The 17,809-nt window shown below is 35.6% G+C and overlaps 3 protein-coding genes and 1 long non-coding RNA gene across 7 annotated transcripts in view; 3 read left to right on the top strand and 1 right to left on the bottom strand.

The window, feature by feature from the left end:
• The window catches only part of LOC140838125 (mitochondrial import receptor subunit TOM20-like), a 41,852-nt gene extending 39,218 nt beyond the window's left edge, over nt 1-2,634 (top strand). For all 3 annotated transcript variants that reach the window (XR_012119538.1, XR_012119537.1, XR_012119539.1), the window contains one exon: nt 2,356-2,634. The gene's annotated coding sequence lies outside the window, so the exon portion shown is untranslated. The remainder of the gene's footprint in view (nt 1-2,355) is intronic.
• A 378-nt stretch (nt 2,635-3,012) lies between these two features.
• Nucleotides 3,013-4,867, bottom strand: LOC140837858 (carotenoid cleavage dioxygenase 8 homolog B, chloroplastic-like). Its single transcript, XM_073203949.1, is given in 3 exon segments — nt 3,013-3,207; nt 3,297-3,943; nt 3,946-4,867. Coding segments are annotated over 3 exon segments (942 nt in total). The 5' UTR covers nt 4,046-4,867.
• An 8,288-nt stretch (nt 4,868-13,155) lies between these two features.
• On the top strand, nt 13,156-15,426 carry LOC140837619 (uncharacterized). 2 transcript variants are annotated; one of them, XM_073203732.1, is made up of 2 exons: nt 13,156-13,288; nt 14,131-15,426. In XM_073203732.1, exons 1-2 carry the CDS (start codon nt 13,241-13,243, stop codon nt 15,193-15,195), a joined length of 1,113 nt encoding a protein of 370 aa, XP_073059833.1. In that variant the 5' UTR covers nt 13,156-13,240; the 3' UTR covers nt 15,196-15,426. The 2 variants fall into 2 exon arrangements, with proteins under 2 accessions (XP_073059833.1, XP_073059834.1); XM_073203733.1 differs by having other exon boundaries at nt 13,157-13,288; nt 14,140-15,426.
• Nucleotides 15,427-15,861: 435 nt separating this feature from the next.
• On the top strand, nt 15,862-17,299 carry LOC140837618 (uncharacterized). The gene is made up of 4 exons (XR_012119426.1): nt 15,862-16,094; nt 16,197-16,283; nt 16,460-16,503; nt 16,581-17,299. It is a non-coding gene; the product is annotated as an uncharacterized lncRNA (long non-coding RNA).
• Nucleotides 17,300-17,809: the final 510 nt, after the last annotated feature.

Genomic DNA, 17,809 nt, shown 5'->3' with positions numbered 1-17,809 from the left:
TGTGATTTAAATATCTCGTTGATTTATATGTTCATTTATGTGACATATTTTATTGTATTTAGTATAGGACATGATATTATGATATACATGTTGAGCCTTATCATTCTTGTTACCCTTTCTTCTATTTTAAACTATTCTTGGCACATGAAACTATTATTTCAGAATAATTTGACGGCTTTCGAATCGAGTTATCCGTGAGACCGAAATTATGTTTGTTTATTTCTTGAAGCATTTTTTGTATGATATTCATTCAAAATTTTGACATCATACGTTGTTCGTTATTGTACCTTCCTGTTGTATTGTTATCAGATGTTGGAGGCCGAGTCGTGGATGTTTTTGTTAGCATCATGACATGTAGGCTAATGTCGTGGATGTTTGTATTAGCATCATGACATTGAAATAGGACGATTTAGTTGCATGACAATGTAACTCCCCTGAACGTTGTTAGTCGAGCAGTACTCATGTTGTTATCGTACCGTTTATTGGCTCATCCTACCCTTTTGTTATTGTGCAGCGTTTCATGCATTGCATAATTCATTTTGTATATGTTTATGCATGATTATGTTTATTATTATTGTTGAACTGTTTCATACTAGAATTCTAACCCCAGTTGTTTACTAGGAGCTACTATGGCTGTTGTTTGGGTCCCATGGTAGGTTACCCAATTAGTTTTGCAATACCAGGCAGAGGTTCTGTAAGTGGAGATCATGATTGATCTTGGATCATGTTGATGTTGTCATATTTTATTCTTTGGGGAGCTGCCCCGTGTATTTGTATTATTATCTAGAGTTATTCTTGTATGTTTGTGTTTAGTTTATGTTGTGCTGAGCCTTCCGGCTTCATTTGAACCGCTGTTTGTGGATTGTTAGATTATGCCTGGTTGGCACATGCATGTGAGTGTTTATGAATACCGTAGCGTCGTCCTTGAGTCATTTTTATTTTTACAGTTATTTTAAATTTTTGGTATGTCCTATTTATGGGGAGGTCATGTCGAAATTTTTATAGGCCGTGAGGTCTATTTTAAAGTATTTTAAATTAATCAATATTTTTGATAATTAATTTTAATTATAATAACTGAGCCTCACATCATAGTATCAGAGTTTAAACTGGTATACGCTCGAATTAGAGTCTTGTCATTAAAATGTTCGTTGCGCTTATGTATGTTACTTGAAAATATGTTTTCATGTTTATGTGCTTTGTTTACTTTTATTTTATTTATTGTTTTGTTATATTATATAGAATGAAAGGAGAAAGTGTAGTCATTACTGGCAGGGGTCACAATCATGGTAGACCCGCTGTGAATGTTGTTCATTTTAGAAGTTAACCCGAGTGTTAAGTCCATTCAAGAGATTGTATATGGATGGAATCGTACAAGTAAAACTAGTGTGATAGTTGTTGGCATAATAATCACAAAGTTGAAAACACTCAAGTGCTCGAATTTAGTTATATGATATGTTGGTATTTTCAATGTTTTTGTGGCATGTCCTAATAAAGGGTATCCATACCAAGAAATGGATTGAATTTGATTGGATCAGTAAAAAGTTGTTGTATGGAATCATTCCATTGGATTTAATAGTGTGAGTTGATGTAACTGATATGTTATATCTGAATAATTTACTTAACTCCAGATAATTGCAAGTTAAGTATAGTGAAATTAAGGAGTTAATATCTTGAGTAAATTCATAAATTGGGATAGTAATGATATTTTGTGGTTCACATAAGTCATGCTATTATGAAATCGTCGAAGTATTATGATATTAAATGATGATGTTCCGTATCTGAACGTCATATTCCTACCAATGAATAATTTTGACTGCATGTTCAAAATTGCCATAGTTATTGTTATCGAGCAATAGTTGTTTTAGACCATCTTTTGCTTTTAAGTGGAATTTTAAAGATCGAGGTTCTCAAGCCAAGATCTTGTTTGTTTTATCTATTGAAATGACTTGGTTGTGAGATTCTAGTTGTGAAGGATATGTTGAACAGGCTGTTGATTTTTCACAGGATGAGCGACAAATATATGATAAAGTTTATTCTGAACATTCAATTATTCTTGTGTCCATATCCGTTGAAACATATTATTCTAAATCTCTAAAATCCTTTCGTGTATCTTTTGTACATTTGTAGATTCCTACAACATTGATCATTTTCATATCTTGCCACTTGGGCATTGGTTAAGTTTTAATACGATGTTATTCATATTTCGATTTCTTGAAACTTGTGCTCTGTTTTCTGAGATATATGTTTATTGGTGAGTTTCATTGTTATATCTTAATGGTGATCTACATATGATTTGTAGTTGACCTCTGATTATGCCTTGAGACTGTAGTCCCCTGATTGTTGACTTGTGTGCAGATTCCTCTCATGTGAGACCACGTTGATTGACCTTGATTGTTGGGTTTGTCTTGTTAGTTGGGCATGATGTCGTTACCCATGGACGAGTGATTGCCAGATTTTGTAAAAATGTTGTTGGCTCGTATTAATTATTCTTGGAGCCTTGACCGTTATTCACTCACCCATGGTACAAAATTGTGAATGAGTTGTTTCACTCGCTAAGATTTTACATATAGTATATTTGTTTTCATAAAATAATGCTTTTGCTATTATGTTTCGTATCGAGAAGCATTACCTTAATATCGATCCTTTTTCATATTTCATGATGGTAAGTTTTTAGCAGAATTGTGTTTTGATACATCATTTTGATTTCCTGCTTCAAGAGAGATTGGCTCATGACCCGTATATATATTTTGACCATTAGGATTTAGTGTTTGATTAACACTAGATGAATCCTAAGTTATTGTTGTATTTAGAGGAATCATGTTTATGATTTACATTGGGTCTAGCAAGGTGCTAGCTAGTCAATAAATCCTCGTGACTTTAAATTTATTACCCATCAGTGAAATAGCACTAATTGAGAGCAATATAATATATGCGTTGTTCTCTTATAAACCTGATCTTAGAGAGTAAACAGTTGATTTAGATATGATAAATTTCGTGTTGAAGATCTAAGATTTAAATTTGGTTGACTGTCAGGAGTAAATATTCCAAGTATAGATTTTGTAGGCAGAGCTTCTGCAAGATGGTGGTGTCGGCGTTGTGTTCGCAGCAATCGGCGATGACGGCCGTCACTCTCCCATCTTCATCTTTCTCTTCGTATGCATTTATGAAATGGAATGTCACGTATAGTGGAACTTCTACACTTGCCACCTTCATTTCATTTTATATATTCCATCAAAAAATATTAAAAATTGTCCATTTCTTAATGTAATGTAATTAAAAGGTAGAAAGATACTTACAATCTTGCCACTAGCCTTGCACATAACATGCATGTAACCTTTGGACTCGGGATGCCACTCGAACTTGAAGAGTGGCGTTGGCTCCGCCTTAAGCAAGTTTTGTGCACAATACCTAAGCGGCATCTCCGGCACCACCACATAATGCACCGTCAAAGGGAAAGAATGGACCCATCCAGGTGCGGGCCCTCCCCTACAACTGACCCTGCCGATAACCCGCATCTCGTTTGTACCCGGATCCATCGTCACCACTGAATATCCAGGATTTATCAATTCCGGCAACAGGGTCAGGAATTCGGTATCTGCTACAGTGGGATGCGCCGAATGAATCAATCCCCCCAAGTTATCGCTGTATTCGAATTTCCCGATCGTATCCAATGTATCCGGATCGATGACAATGGACCCTTTAATTGTTTCTGTCAGACAAACAACCCGCCCATCGCCGAGTTTTACAACACCGGTGTTGGCGTTATCTGTCAGAGACGCACCAGAGAAGAGTTTTGCGAGGTCGCCTATGTAGGATAAGAAGCTGTCGGGCTTGGGGACTTCGGAGAATTCGCGGTAGCAGAGTTTGTTGTTCTTTTTGGCGGCTTTGTAGGCATCGGACTCGATCTGGCGATGGCCCATTACAAGGCGTCCGTTCTCGAAATGGAGGCGTAGCCGTCGAAGAGGTGGCGGAAGTTGTAGTCTCCGATGTGACAGAGGCCGGGGCCGTTCCTGAGGTATGTTCCACTCTGCATGGAGTCCAACATAATATATAATGCTTATAAATAATGCATAAGAAAATTAAATTGGAATGAGGCATCCCATGCATGTAATCTTCGCCTACCTTAGTTTTTTTAAAAAGAGATTCACGGTTCACTATCCTAATTAATTATTTGCAGATTACAAATTATTTTGAAGTCATCTTAAAGCTTAAAAATAGAAAAAATGGTAATTTCTATCCCACTTATTTTAAATGTTTTTGTTTTGGTGAATATATTATCGATACTTATATAAATTTTAATTTTGTAAATAAGTTGTTCTCCGAGCAAGAGATTAAATACGCATTAAACTTAAATTTTAAAGAAATACATATATTATTTGCTTCGAATTACCAGCCATAACGGGATTTCTCCTTGAACGTCATGCTCTCCTTCCCATCTCTCCTGCTTTACACTTCTCCATGCAACAAGCTTCTGATCATTTCCCCAAACTTGCTCCTTCGGAGGGGCGACTGCCGGAGGTTTTTTTGCGACATTCATAACAGTTAAGCTCCGATGTTTAACTAATTTCATCGTTACTGTTTTCTTGAAAGTGGATTCATAGTTTATCAGATGGGATTTATTCCAAACCGGAATTTTTGTCGAATAATTATGGGGTTTGATGGTAGATATTACAAAGGAAGCCATTGATTTTAGGAGTTCAACGAAGATGGTCTGCGAAAGAGTGTCTTTTTTCTTGTGAGGAACGATGAAGGTTCAAATCACATATATATATAGGGGGTGGACAAGGATTTTACAGTAATTTTACAGTATAGCCAATTCAAGTTAGAAAAATGCTAAATGTATAGAGAAGATTACAATTTGGATTACAATTTGCATGTGTAATGTCAAAATTATCTTTATATTTTATTTGAAAAATTCTTTAAATAAATATATTTAGGATAGATTTGTCAATTCAAATGTATTTTGTAACCCAACGTGTAACCCTCCGTGTACATGTAGCATGACTCTTCAAGTTATAATAAATTGAGAGAGTAACTTTCTTTTGTCAGTGTACTAACTTATCTCATTTTGGATTTTAGTCTATTAAGTTTTCAAATTCTAGTGTTGGTGCATTAATTTTTATTTTTGACGCTAGACAAGCCAATGATTTTTGATATCACATAAGCAATTCATGAGTCATATTAACATGACGAAAAAAAAAATCAAAGTTGTCGACCAAAACTTAACTTTAAATACTTAACAAAACCCAAAAAAGAGGTAAGTTAATGGTAAAAAAAGTTATTTTCCTTTATAAATTACATTATTAATTACTAAAAATGTTGAAATATTTTCGTACTCAAATATGACAAAGAATTAAATATTTTGGTTTAAGAGACTGACCATTCTAATAATATAATTTAGTCATGTTCATTTTTCCCAAATCATAGTTTAATTTAGTGATAGGGTTATTTTTTTTAATATGTATAATTTTATAAATATTAAATAAAATGTTATTAATTAATTATTTTTAATTAGTTGAATATATGTTTAGATATTTGTTATTCGAATTTCCAACTTACAGGTAGGTAGTTGAATATATGTTTAGATATTTGTTATTCGAATTTCCAACTCACCAGCTTTAGCATAAATAATAAAATACCATAAATTTAACAGAAATATTTAAAAATATCATTTTTCACGTATTATGAATCTTCGAGACGCTGTCAGACCTTTCCAACTACCCGAGATCTAAAATGACCATTTTACTCATGGAACCCAAAATTTCCGAATGTGACTTTTTCTTATTTTTATTGACCCGAACCTATCCCAAATCATCATATAACCTTAAATTTGACTTCTATTATTTTTCTTAGACGTAAACACGAGTTCTGCGATTTAATGACTTAATTACTAAACCGTAAAGCATTTTAAACCCGAATAAATTCAAAACTTAATATTTTCTTCCCAAATTTTAAACATCGACTTTTCATCCCTAAACTATCCTCGTGAGCCACGAACCAAGGCCCGTGGACCACGGTCTAGCAACTGTTCACGCCTAAACCTCCTTTTTGAACCACTCAACCCAAAAACCGAACCATCGCCCAAATTCACCAAGCCACCTCGAGCCATACAGAACCAGACCACTCCTAAGCCACCTACGCACCCCCTGGACCATGCCCAGACCAACCTAGACCCAACTTACAGGCCCTGCAACCTGCGCACAACTCCCTTGGAATACTCACGTTGTCGAGCAACTCTCTAACCCACAGCCCTTCTCGGCCAGAGCCTAGCCCACCGGACCAGACCCCTGAACACCCTCCTTAGGACCCTACCGGACCCAACCCAAACCGCCATGCACTCCCTACGCTGGACCCTCGCACGCACACTTCTCTCGGAAACCTCTTGCACGAGCCTCCACTCCAGCCTTCTGGCCCCGACCCATACACACCTTGGACCACCCTGACCCCTCCTAGCCGAGCCCAAACCATCCGGACCACAGCCGCGCTCCCCTCTCCTCCGCACAGGGTTCCACCCGCGTGCATGCCCATGCGCGCACCAGCCTGCGCGCCTGTGCCTCCTTCCCATTCCCAGCCTCTCAGGATCCCTCCTAGCCATCTCGCCGCAGCCACCCAGGGCCTGGTCCGATCCCTGGTGCACCACTCCCCCTAGCCGAGACCAAGAACCCCAAGAAAACAAGATCCCAGCCGCTGTCCCTTTGATTATGAATGGTTCGAATTGTTTCGTCCCGACATCATTTCAGTGGTTTTTAAGGTGCTTATTCCTAGCCTTTTTGTAGTATAACAGTGAGTGCCTCTCAAGTTGGTTAGCTATTTTTTTAAGAAGAATGAGATTTCAAGATGGCTTTCGGTTGGGCCCAAACCGTATGTTAGTTGGAAGTCTGGTATTCAGTTGATAGCTTGGAAGCCAAAGTTTATCAAGCCACGAATATACTGAAATATAAGAGGTCTTGCATGGAAACACAAGAGAGACAATTCAATTCTCTACTGCAATCAAAGTCATGCACTGGTTGGTCACAAAATGCACAGAGTCCAGAGAGTAAAGAAGGAAGAGGGAGCGAGATACATAAAAAGATTGAGAGGATAAACTCTGTAGTTACAATTCCTTTTGTGTATTGCATCTCTCTTGTACTTGTAATAATTCTGTGGGTGATCAATAAAAGTTTGGCTGCTGGTTTCTTCCCGTGGACGTAGGCTACTTTCAGCCGAACCACGTAATTTGATTGCGTTCTTGTTTCTTTCATATAGTTGTGATTATTTTGATCGCGTGAGTGCACTGATCACAATTCAGTTTTGGTCATTGGTGTCATCACTTTCATTGAGTTCTTTGGGTACAATTCTTAACATATGGCGCCGTCTGTGGAATCGAAACCACGACAGACCTCGAATCAAAGAAGATGGGATCGATGAAATATGACATTGAGAAATTTTCTGGCGAAATGATTTTGGCCTCTGGAGAATCAAGATGCGAGCCATCCTAATCCAACAAGGGTTAGAGCAAGCACTGAAAGGAGATAAAGCAATCACAGAAGGAGATGAAAAAGATAGAATATAGATGTCTGCCAGGGCACAGAGTGCAATCATCCTCTGCCTCGGTGACAAACCGTTAAGGGAAGTATCAAGAGAGACTTCTGCTGCAGCTATGTGGAGCAAACTTGAGAATCTCTACATGACTAAGTCACTGGCCAATCGCTTGTACATGAAGCAAAGACTCTATTCCTTCAAGATTACTGATGACAAGACGATAACATCACAGATGACAGACTTCACCAAAATCTTGGATGATCTTGAAAACATTGATGTCAAGATGGAAGATGACAAGGCCATGATCTTGTTGAACTCTCTCCCTATCTCATATGAGAATTTTCGTGATGCTATGTTATATGGATGGGAACAATCTATTTCCTTGGAGGAGGTTCAATCTGCTATAAAGGCCAAGGAATTACAGAGAAAGATGCATACCAATTGCCAATCTCAAAGTGAGAGTCTAATGGTACGTGGAAGATCTGAGAGGAAGACTCCAAAAGCTGACAGGAACAGGTCAAGATCTAGAAGCAAGTCAAAGTTTAAGTGCTTCAATTGTCATAAAGAAGGCCATTACAAGAAGAATTGCCCTGAAAGAAGAAAGAAGCCACAAGAGAAACCAAAAGAAAATGGTGAAGCTTATCTGGCCTCAGAGGAATATGATTCTGCCGAGGTGCTAACCATCACAGATCAGAACTCATACAATGATTGGATACTCGACTCTGGGTGTTCATTCCACATGTGTCCATCAAGAACGTGGTTCGAAAGTTTTAAAGAGCTGGATGAAGGGATGGTGCTACTGGGTAATGATAAATCTTGCAGAGTAAAGGGTATTGGCACAATCAGGTTAAGACATCATGATGGCACTGACAAAATTCTCAGTGAAGTCAGGTATGTACCTGAACTTAAAAGGAATCTAATCTCATTGGGAACTTTAGATTCAAATGATTATAGCTTTAAGGTAGAAAATGGCACTCTTAAAATTCAAAAGGGCTCACTAGTGGTCATGAAAGGAATCAAAAAGCATACACTCTATATACTGCAAGGAACCACTGTAATAGGCACCTCTACTATGACCTTTACTAAACTAGATTCATCTAAATTGTGGCATCAAAGATTAGGGCATGTGAGTGAGTGTGGCCTAATTGAACTATCAAAACAGAACTTGTTGTGTGGATATAAGATACATGGGTTGGATCTATGTGAGCATTGTATCCTTGGAAAAGCTAAGAGGGTAAAGTTCTCTAAAGGAACACACACAACATCTAGACCATTTGAGTATGTTCATTCAGACCTATGGGGACCTTCTAGGACTACCACACACGGTGGAGGAAGATATTATATGTCCATAGTTGATGATTATTCAAGAAGGGTCTGGGTTTTCATACTAAAAACAAAGGATCATGCCATAACAAAGTTCAAGGATTGGCTCACTGTAATAGAAAATAGATTAGACAGAAAGCTCAAGTTTCTGAGAACTGATAACGGCTTGGAGTTTCTTTCTATCAGACCAATTCCAGAAACTTTGTGAAACCAAGGGCATAACAAGGCACAGGACAGTGAGTGGCACTCCACAGCGGAATGGACTTGCTGAGATGATGAATCGAACTCTCTTGGAAAGAATGATGTGCATGATGTTTAATGCAAATCTGCCAAAGTCTTTCTGGGGAGAAGCTGCAGTCACAGCTTGTTATCTCATTAACAGGTGTCCTTCCAGTGCAATAGGATTCAAGACCCCCATGGATCTTTGGAATGGAAAACCAGCAGATTACTCCAACTTAAGGTGTTTGGATGCCTAACTTATGCACACATCAAACAAGATAAGCTCGAACCAAGGGCTAGAAAGTGTGCATTCATAGGCTACCTTGATGGAGTAAAAGGGTACAAAGTATGGAATCTGGAAAACACTGGACCTAGGTGTTTCAATACAAGAGACATTACTTTTGATGAATCCAAAATGTCATACAAACTGCCTAGAACCAATCTTGACAGTATGCAAGCAAGAAATAATGAAGTGCAGGTCGAGGTGGAGTCCTCAAAGGATGTCTCTGATAAGGAAACAGGAACTCCAGAAGAATCAAGTGTGCACCAGCACCAAGAACAAGTTCAAGACACACAAAATCTTGGCTCTTACAAACTGGCCAGAGATAGACAAAGGAGGGAAATAAGGCCTCCCACCAAGTTTGGCTACAGTGACATGGTTTATTACGCACTGAACCTAGCAGAAGACGTGGAAAATGATGAACCCTACACCTATCCAGAAGCCGTATATTCCCAGAACAAAAAGAAGTGGGTAGAAGCTATGGATGAAGAAATGGACTCCCTAATGAAGAACAACACCTGGACTTTAGTTGAAAAACCAAAGAATCAGATAGTGGTAGGTTGCAAATGGATATACAAGATCAAAGATGGTGTACCTGGAGAGCAAGAGAAAAAATTTAAGGTAAGGCTAGTTGCCAAGGGTTTCACCCAAAAGGAAGGAGTAGATTTCAATGAGATTTACTCCCATGTAGTGAAACATTCTTCCATCAGATTGATCTTAGCTTTGGTCGTTCAAATGGACTTAGAATTAAAACAGCTTGATGTCAAGACTGCTTTCCTACATGGAGAGCTTGAGGAGACCATATACATGAATCAGCCAGAAGGTTACATTACACCTAAGAGCCAAGCAAAGGTGTGTCTCCTCAAGAAATCATTGTATGGTTTAAAGCAAAGTACTGGACAATGGTATAAGAGATTTGATGAGTTCAAAACCAGTATTGGTTTCACCAGAAGCAGTTTCGACAATTGTGTCTACATAAACAAACAGCACTCAGAAAATAAAACATATCTTCTACTGTATGTAGATGATATGCTGTTGGCCAGTAAGTGCAAAGAAAGTATAGAATCTGTCAAAAAGGTGTTGAGCTCTGAATTTGACATGAAACACTTGGGAGATGCCAAGAAGATACTGGGTATGGAAATAAGAAGAAACAGGAAAACTCACAAGCTTTTTTTATGTCAAGAAGGATACATATTGAAAGTAATTCAAAGATACAATATGCATCAGTCCAGACTAGTCACAACTCCGCTGGCACAACACTTAAAGCTGTCGGTGCAACAGTCCCCCAAGAATGACGAAGAGAGAAAATCCATGGAACACATCCCTTATGCCAGTAGAGTTGGGAGCATCATGTATGGGATGGTAAGCACAAGGCCTGATCTAGCTCATGGAATGAGTGTGGTATCCAGATACATGGCTAATCCGGGACATGAACATTGGCAAGCACTTAAGTGGATGTTGAGGTATCTAAGAAGAACAGCAGGTATTGGATTGCTATTTGAAAAACAGTTAACAGATGACAATCCAATAAAGGGATATATAGACTCTGATTTTGCTGGAAATATAGACTCAAGAAAGTCATTATCAGGATTTGTATTCACTCTATTTGGAACAGCAATCTCTTGGAAAGCATCATTACAGATGTAGTTGCTCTATCTACAACTGAAGCTGAATATATATCACTTAAAGAAGGGATTAAAGAGACTTTATGGTTGAAAGGCATGGTTTCTGAGTTGGGGGAAGTCCAAGACAAGGTGGAGGTGTATTGCGACAATCAAAGTGTTGACCAAGCACCAAGTGTATCACGAAAGATCCAAACACATAGATGTAAAATTGCATTTTGTAAGGGAAGTAATATCCAAAGGAGAAGTGCAAGTGGAGAAAATTGATACAAAGGACAACCCCACAGACATGATGACAAAGACATTGCCTTTAACTAAGTTCAAGTTATATATGGACTTGGTTAAGGCAGTGGAATGGAGGTAAAACAAAACAAGGAAGGAAGACAGCCAACCTTGGAGTCAAGGTGGAGATTGTAGTATGACAGTGAGTGCCTCTCAAGTTGGCTAGCTATTTTTTTTAAGAAGAATGAGATTTCAAGATGGCTTTCGGTTGGGCCCAAACCGTATGTCAGTTGGAAGTCTGGTATTCAGTTGATAGCTTGGAAGCCAAAGTTTATGCAAGCCACGAATATACTGAAATATAAGAGGTCTTGCATGGAAACACAAGAGAGACAATTCAATTCTCTACTGCAATCAAAGTCATGCACTGGTTGGTCACAAAATGCACAGAGTCCAGAGAGTAAAGAAGGAAGAGGGAGCGAGATACATAAAAAGATTGAGAGGATAAACTCTGTAGTTACAATTCTTTTTGTGTATTGCATCTCTCTTGTACTTGTAACAATTCTATGGGTGATCAATAAAATTTTGGCTGCTGGTTTCTTCCCGTGGACGTAGGCTACTTTCAGCCGAACCACGTAATTTGATTGCGTTCTTGTTTCTTTCATATAGTTGTGATTATTTTGATCGCGTGAGTGCACTGATCACAATTCAGTTTTGGTAATTGGTGTCATCACTTTCATTGAGTTCTTTGGGTACAATTCTTAACACTTTTAATGACTAATATTGGCAGCGAACCCCTTTAGATTTCATAACACGATCAATATATGTAAATAAACGTCAAAAATTTTGAACATAAACGTTTAAACGTCGAATATTTCGATCCGAATAATTCTCATACTTAAAAATAATAATCATGCATATTATGGTTTAAATGGTGTAGAAAGAAGGATTAAAAACGTGTCTTTGCGTTAAAAACGCTCGAATATTCGTTTGCGGACGTGGGCTGCGAAGAACGGACCAACGGACGACGAAACTCCTTCAAATTTTGCTTCCAATATTTCGAAAACATGTGCTGGTGTGGGTTGTGAGGTTCACGGCTGCTTTGCCTCAATTCTTAGGTTTTTAGGTGTTTTAAAATAATAAAAGTTTGGTAGGAGTTTAGGATTTTAAGGACTCTGGTTTAAAAATAATTAGACCCTTTAATTCTAGGTCAATTAGGTCCATTAAGGCCCATTTATATATAAAATAAATTTTATAAAAATCGTTTTAAAAATAATCACTTCCGGGTTAATAAAAATCATCCGTTTGACCAAAACTGACTTCTCAGATAAAATAATACTCGACTCATAAAATAATTTGGACTCCAGCAGTTTTATAAAATTTTAATCATATTTAATCATTTTATCGAGCCTTAAAAATATTTATCAAAAAATATTTTTATTTTAGTCGTCCTTGATCTCCTTTCTCCGGCCTGATATTGAATATCTGGAAAAAAAACCTTAATTTCATGAAATCATGTCAAATAATGCAATTTAAACATTTAACCATATTGAAATATATCATTTAAATATTTATAATCAATTTAATAAAATAAATACGAAATTTAAATAATTTTTCATACATACAATTTACATGGATCGATTTTTTTCGAGCGTTACAACAATATTCACGAGACTATAGATTTGTATAATAATCTTTCAAAAAATTATTATCTTATTAATTTATCGAAATCATTAATTTTGTAAATTGATGCAAAAGTCGAGATAAATATTTCACCAATCATTAGAGGTCATTGAAAAATCACTATTTAATCGAAAAAAACTATCGGACCGAATTAACTCAAAAATTTGGTTTTATTTAATAAGTTTTTACCAACAGTTTTGATATATATATATATATATATATATATATATATATATATATATATATATATATATATATATTTATTGATTATTGTGCCCTCGGTGTTTATATCAATTTATTTTCCCGATTTTACTTCTTATCTAAAAAACACCTAAAATTGATTCTGGTCGCCGCCAACCACCGCGATTTCACCATGTCCCGAAGATCGAATGCATACAATGGCTCTGAAAGAAAGTCGAAGGTAATTATAATTGACGATTAATTTTCTTCTTGCGATTGCCAAAGTTCCAATCTTTTTGTGCTAATTTTCTAAGATTATAGACTCTTTTCAGTTCAATGATAACCAATTTGACATCTTTTTTGGGATTGCGTTAAACATGGTGTGTTTGCAGATTGGCAAGCCCATATAATATATATATATTTGTGAATATAAATACGTGGTGTGATAGGTATTTTAATGGGATATCAAGTTTCAATCTTTTTGAGCTAAATTTCTATGGTGAAAAGAATCTTTTCAGTTCAATGATCATCAATTTGACATCTTTTTTGCAATTGTGTTGAACATTGGTTTGTTTGCAAATTGGCAAACTCGAATACATATAATAAGAGGTGTAACAGGTATTTTAATGGGACATCAAGTTTCAACCTTTTTGTGGTAATGTTCTAGGGTGAAAAGATTATAGACTCTCTTCAGTTAAGTGATTATTTATTTGATAACTTTTTTGTGATTGTGTTGAACATTGGTGTGTTTACAGATTGACAAACCCGAATACATATAATACAATGTGTAATGGGTTTTGTAATTGAAAAAAATAATAGTGATGAATATTGTGATAATGCTTCTTTGAGTTTCATGAGAAGATTATACTCTTTTCAGTTTTAGATTGCTTCTTTCGATTCTCAAAGTTTCAACCTTTTTGTGCTAACTTGAGTTTCATGAGAAATTTTTTTGAAACTTCATGGCTTAATGTGTAGTAATCAGCTTTTTGATAGCTGCTGAATGATTTCGCCATTGTGTTTGTTTTGTTGAATTTGCGGTGGATATTCATGTCTCAACTAATAAGTGCATGATTCTTCTTCAAGACCGCACAGGTGGATAATCTCAACGGTGTGTGCGTCTATCCTTACAAGTGGAGATGTCTTCCTCAAGAGATCGTATTCGAGATTCTTTTACGTCTTCCAGCTCAAGTTATACATGATGTTATGAGGAGTGTCTATGACGAGTGGAAGTTAATGATCAGTACGAAAGATTTTATTTACAATCATCTTCGGAATTCAACTTCTGGAATTATTATCGTGGAAGAAAACAAGACCGCGAATGGTATTTATGTTGAAATGCGACGAGGTCGTCTTGAGATATGCAAGTTTGACTGCAGGGATTCTTATTTAGTTGGAAGCAGTGTTAATGGTCTAGTGATGGCCATTGCCGAGGGGAAGAAAGGAGACAAAGAGGCTCTTTATATTATCAATCCCTTGACAGAACAACGGGAAGCTGTTCCATATGAATTTTGTTCACTAGAAAGGACAACTTTAGCATTAGATGAGGCTTCCATGAAGTATAAAGTAGTGCTCTCATTTTGTCCCAATGGGTTACCGTGTGTATCTGTGCTAACAATAGGAGTTGATAATGATTGGAGGAACCTTGACATAAAACACATATCAAAGAAAGGGCGAGAATCGTTGTTTTTTCGTCCATTTACAACTCGTGGCTATGTGCATTGGATGGGAAACTCCTCTATTTTGACAATGAATGTAGAGACTGAAATCATTTATGAATTTCCTAGGATTAAGGAATTTTCTCCATTTGCTTCTCTAGCAATGGGTCGTAATCTATCCTGTTATTATTTGTCCAAACAGAGACAGTCAGGCGAATATCTGATGGAAGTTGTCGAAATGAATCCAGAAACTGGAGAGTGGACAAAGTTGCTTAGCTCCGATTTGAAACCTCTGAGTGACAGATTCAAAGGCTTGAAATCAATCAAACCATTTGGTGTGTTAGGTGGTGGGGAGGTGTTTCTCTTCGGTTCCGAGAAACTTTGCGCAGCTTATAATGTTCGGACAAGAGAAATTCAGTCGTTTGAGTTGAAAAAAAAAGCAGGAAAATATCTTTCGACAGCTCATGTGAACAGCATGATTTGGTACAAATGAGGATGGATTTAAATGGTAGGTTCATAGAGTTTTGGTCCGTTGTTTATCATGTCTACCAATTCTCCATCCCAAGTTGAAGTATTTTTCTTTATATTTTCATTATCATGTTTAGTAATTTAAGTAGCTGCTATTGAAATGTAACTCTTTGGGTGCTTATTATCATGCTTTAGGAGTTAATCTTTCTGTCAAATAAAATAAGATTTATATGGTTTAATCGTAAATTTAATTTCAGTATGTTACTCAAGTCATTATATATATTGATAGTTAAATTTATATTCCAAAGATTATGCATAATTACCACCCTTCACATAATTATTTCTTCATCAGAAAGTAAATGTAGATTTTTAGAAAATAAGTATCAATTAATAAATAATACGAATATTACGTAAATTTAATAAGGATTTTTTTTTATTTCATCTTGCTCAAACATTTAAGATCTATGTTTTTTTTTTTTTTTCAAAAAAAGAGAACTTTTTAGATTTATTGTTTTTTTTTTTAAAAAAGAAAAGAAAAGAAAATGGACATAACTTATTAATACTATAAAGAATTACTTTTTATATAGGAACATTATTATTATTATCAGTTATTTATTAATTTATTAATTTTTTTTTTTAAAAAAGAACTAATATCTAGCATAGATTTAAACAATTAACTATAAGTTGGAATAATTGAGAAACAAAAGATCTACATTAAAAAGATTTTAATGTAGGCGAAAACAAAGGTTAACTGATAACTAACACCATCAATCTTTTCGTTGAAATTAGTCTGAACTTCCTCTAGCTTGGTGCAAAGCTGAAAGTTATTGGTTTGAATTTTCCTACCAAGATGAGTAGCAGCGGCTATCTGTCATCGTTCTCCCCAACGTTCTATCTAAGTCAGTGCTCACATTCTTTAAAAAGGTAAATGAATTAGCTTTGCCAGTTCAAGAACTCTTTTTTAGTCAATGGTTAATATGCACGCTAAATATGATAACTGAAATGATATTTTTTTTCTTGTATTAGGACACGAAGAGAAAGAGAAGGAAACTACTGCTACTGGAGATTGAGAGAGCTATCTTGCATATTCCGAGTTGCGTCTATCAACTATTGGTATGTGTCATTAATAATTTGAATATTACAAAACACATAAACAAACTATATTATTTTTAGAGTATGGGATGGAAGCCTTCTAAAGTATGAATTAATTCAATTGTCTATGCTTATAAAAAGTTAGATGATGCACTATGTATGTATGGCCTATTATTGCATTTACTCAATTCCCTCAGGCATGTGGTGGAGAGGCATGCCAAAGACTAGGGGAATGGATAAGGTTAGTTTCTTTCAACCGCAAGTTTTATTCCTCTGTTGATTTCTCACTGAAAGTATTGATTTTATTTTGCTCATAAGCTTGAAACAAGACACCGTGGATTTGGACAAACCAAACCTCGGACCAAACTATTATCCAGATTCATTCTCGAAACAGTTAGCAATGAAAAAGAGTTGAAATCCAGAATTATAGGGTCTGCGTTTAATGCAACGGTTGCAGACTCGATCTCACAAAATTTGTATCCAATTTGAAGCTGTGACGAATAAATTAAAGTTGCAGAAATTAGAGGTGGTTGATTTTATGCATGGAAGAAAATGAAGGTGGTCTCAGAATATATGCCTCTCATTTCCTTCTAGTAATTGCAATACAAAATGCAAACGATATTTTTTTGAATTGCATATACAAATTAACTTGTTAAGAGAACTTGGATCTTTGCATAGAATTAATCATCGGTATCCTCATTGCATGCCCTTTTGATATTGAATTTGTTCAATTTTTCAGCTTTACTTATCTATCTATCGAAATAAATTAACAGATTTGGATTCATTACTATATATTAGTCTTATACCAGATTGACAAAATTTGATCATGGATAACATATCTGTTAGAAACTCAAATTTTAGTCTCATGCTTATCGTATTTCAATCAATAAATTCTGTCCTAGCCATTAATACAATGGTTCTAAGAACCCTCCTCCAGAATGGATGATTTGGAGGATGGATTTTGCTCCAACCCATCTTCAAATCCATTCTTCATTTTTGGAGACTGCTATTTAAAAGATCACTGTAACTATAGAGTATTATTTTTGGAGGTTGACATAAATTACAAAAATGTCATCCTCCAAAATTGCATAATAGTCATTTTAATTTTTAATTTATGTTTTGATCAATTTCAATATTTTTATTTTCATTCTCTTTAATTAATTTTAGTGCTAATTTTTTTTGTTCTTTTTTTTATTTATTTTAGGTGTTTTTACCATTAATTTATTTTTGTAAGAAACAAAAAAGATAAATAATGAACAAGGTCGTGAAAAAAACATTACGTAATTTATTACAAACACTTATTATATACTTAAAACTTGATATTAACTAAAAGTACGTGATCTTCGAACATAGAAAATCAATTATGTTCCGTTTAATAATAAATTACAAGATTATTTAATACATTATAAAATTTATTACAAACAATTATCGAATTAACTTCAGGTAAATAACAAAAAATTTATATATGAATATAATGGTTGAGAATGAAAAAAATAGAAAAATGGAATATTTGGTAACATTTAGAGGATAATGGTTGAAAAAGATTT

The sequence above is a fragment of the Primulina eburnea genome, chromosome 8 (assembly GCF_022965805.1).
Source record: "Primulina eburnea isolate SZY01 chromosome 8, ASM2296580v1, whole genome shotgun sequence".
Taxonomy (NCBI): Eukaryota; Viridiplantae; Streptophyta; class Magnoliopsida; order Lamiales; family Gesneriaceae; genus Primulina; species Primulina eburnea.
This window is presented reverse-complemented; position numbering and strand designations above follow the sequence as displayed.

Coding starts and splice junctions, on each gene's coding strand:
- LOC140837619 (XM_073203732.1), top strand. CDS start 13,241: ATGTCCCGAAGATCGAATGCATACAATGGCTCTGAAAGAAAGTCGAAG. Junction 13,289..14,130: donor GCTCTGAAAGAAAGTCGAAG/GTAATTATAATT, acceptor TTCTTCTTCAAG/ACCGCACAGGTGGATAATCT.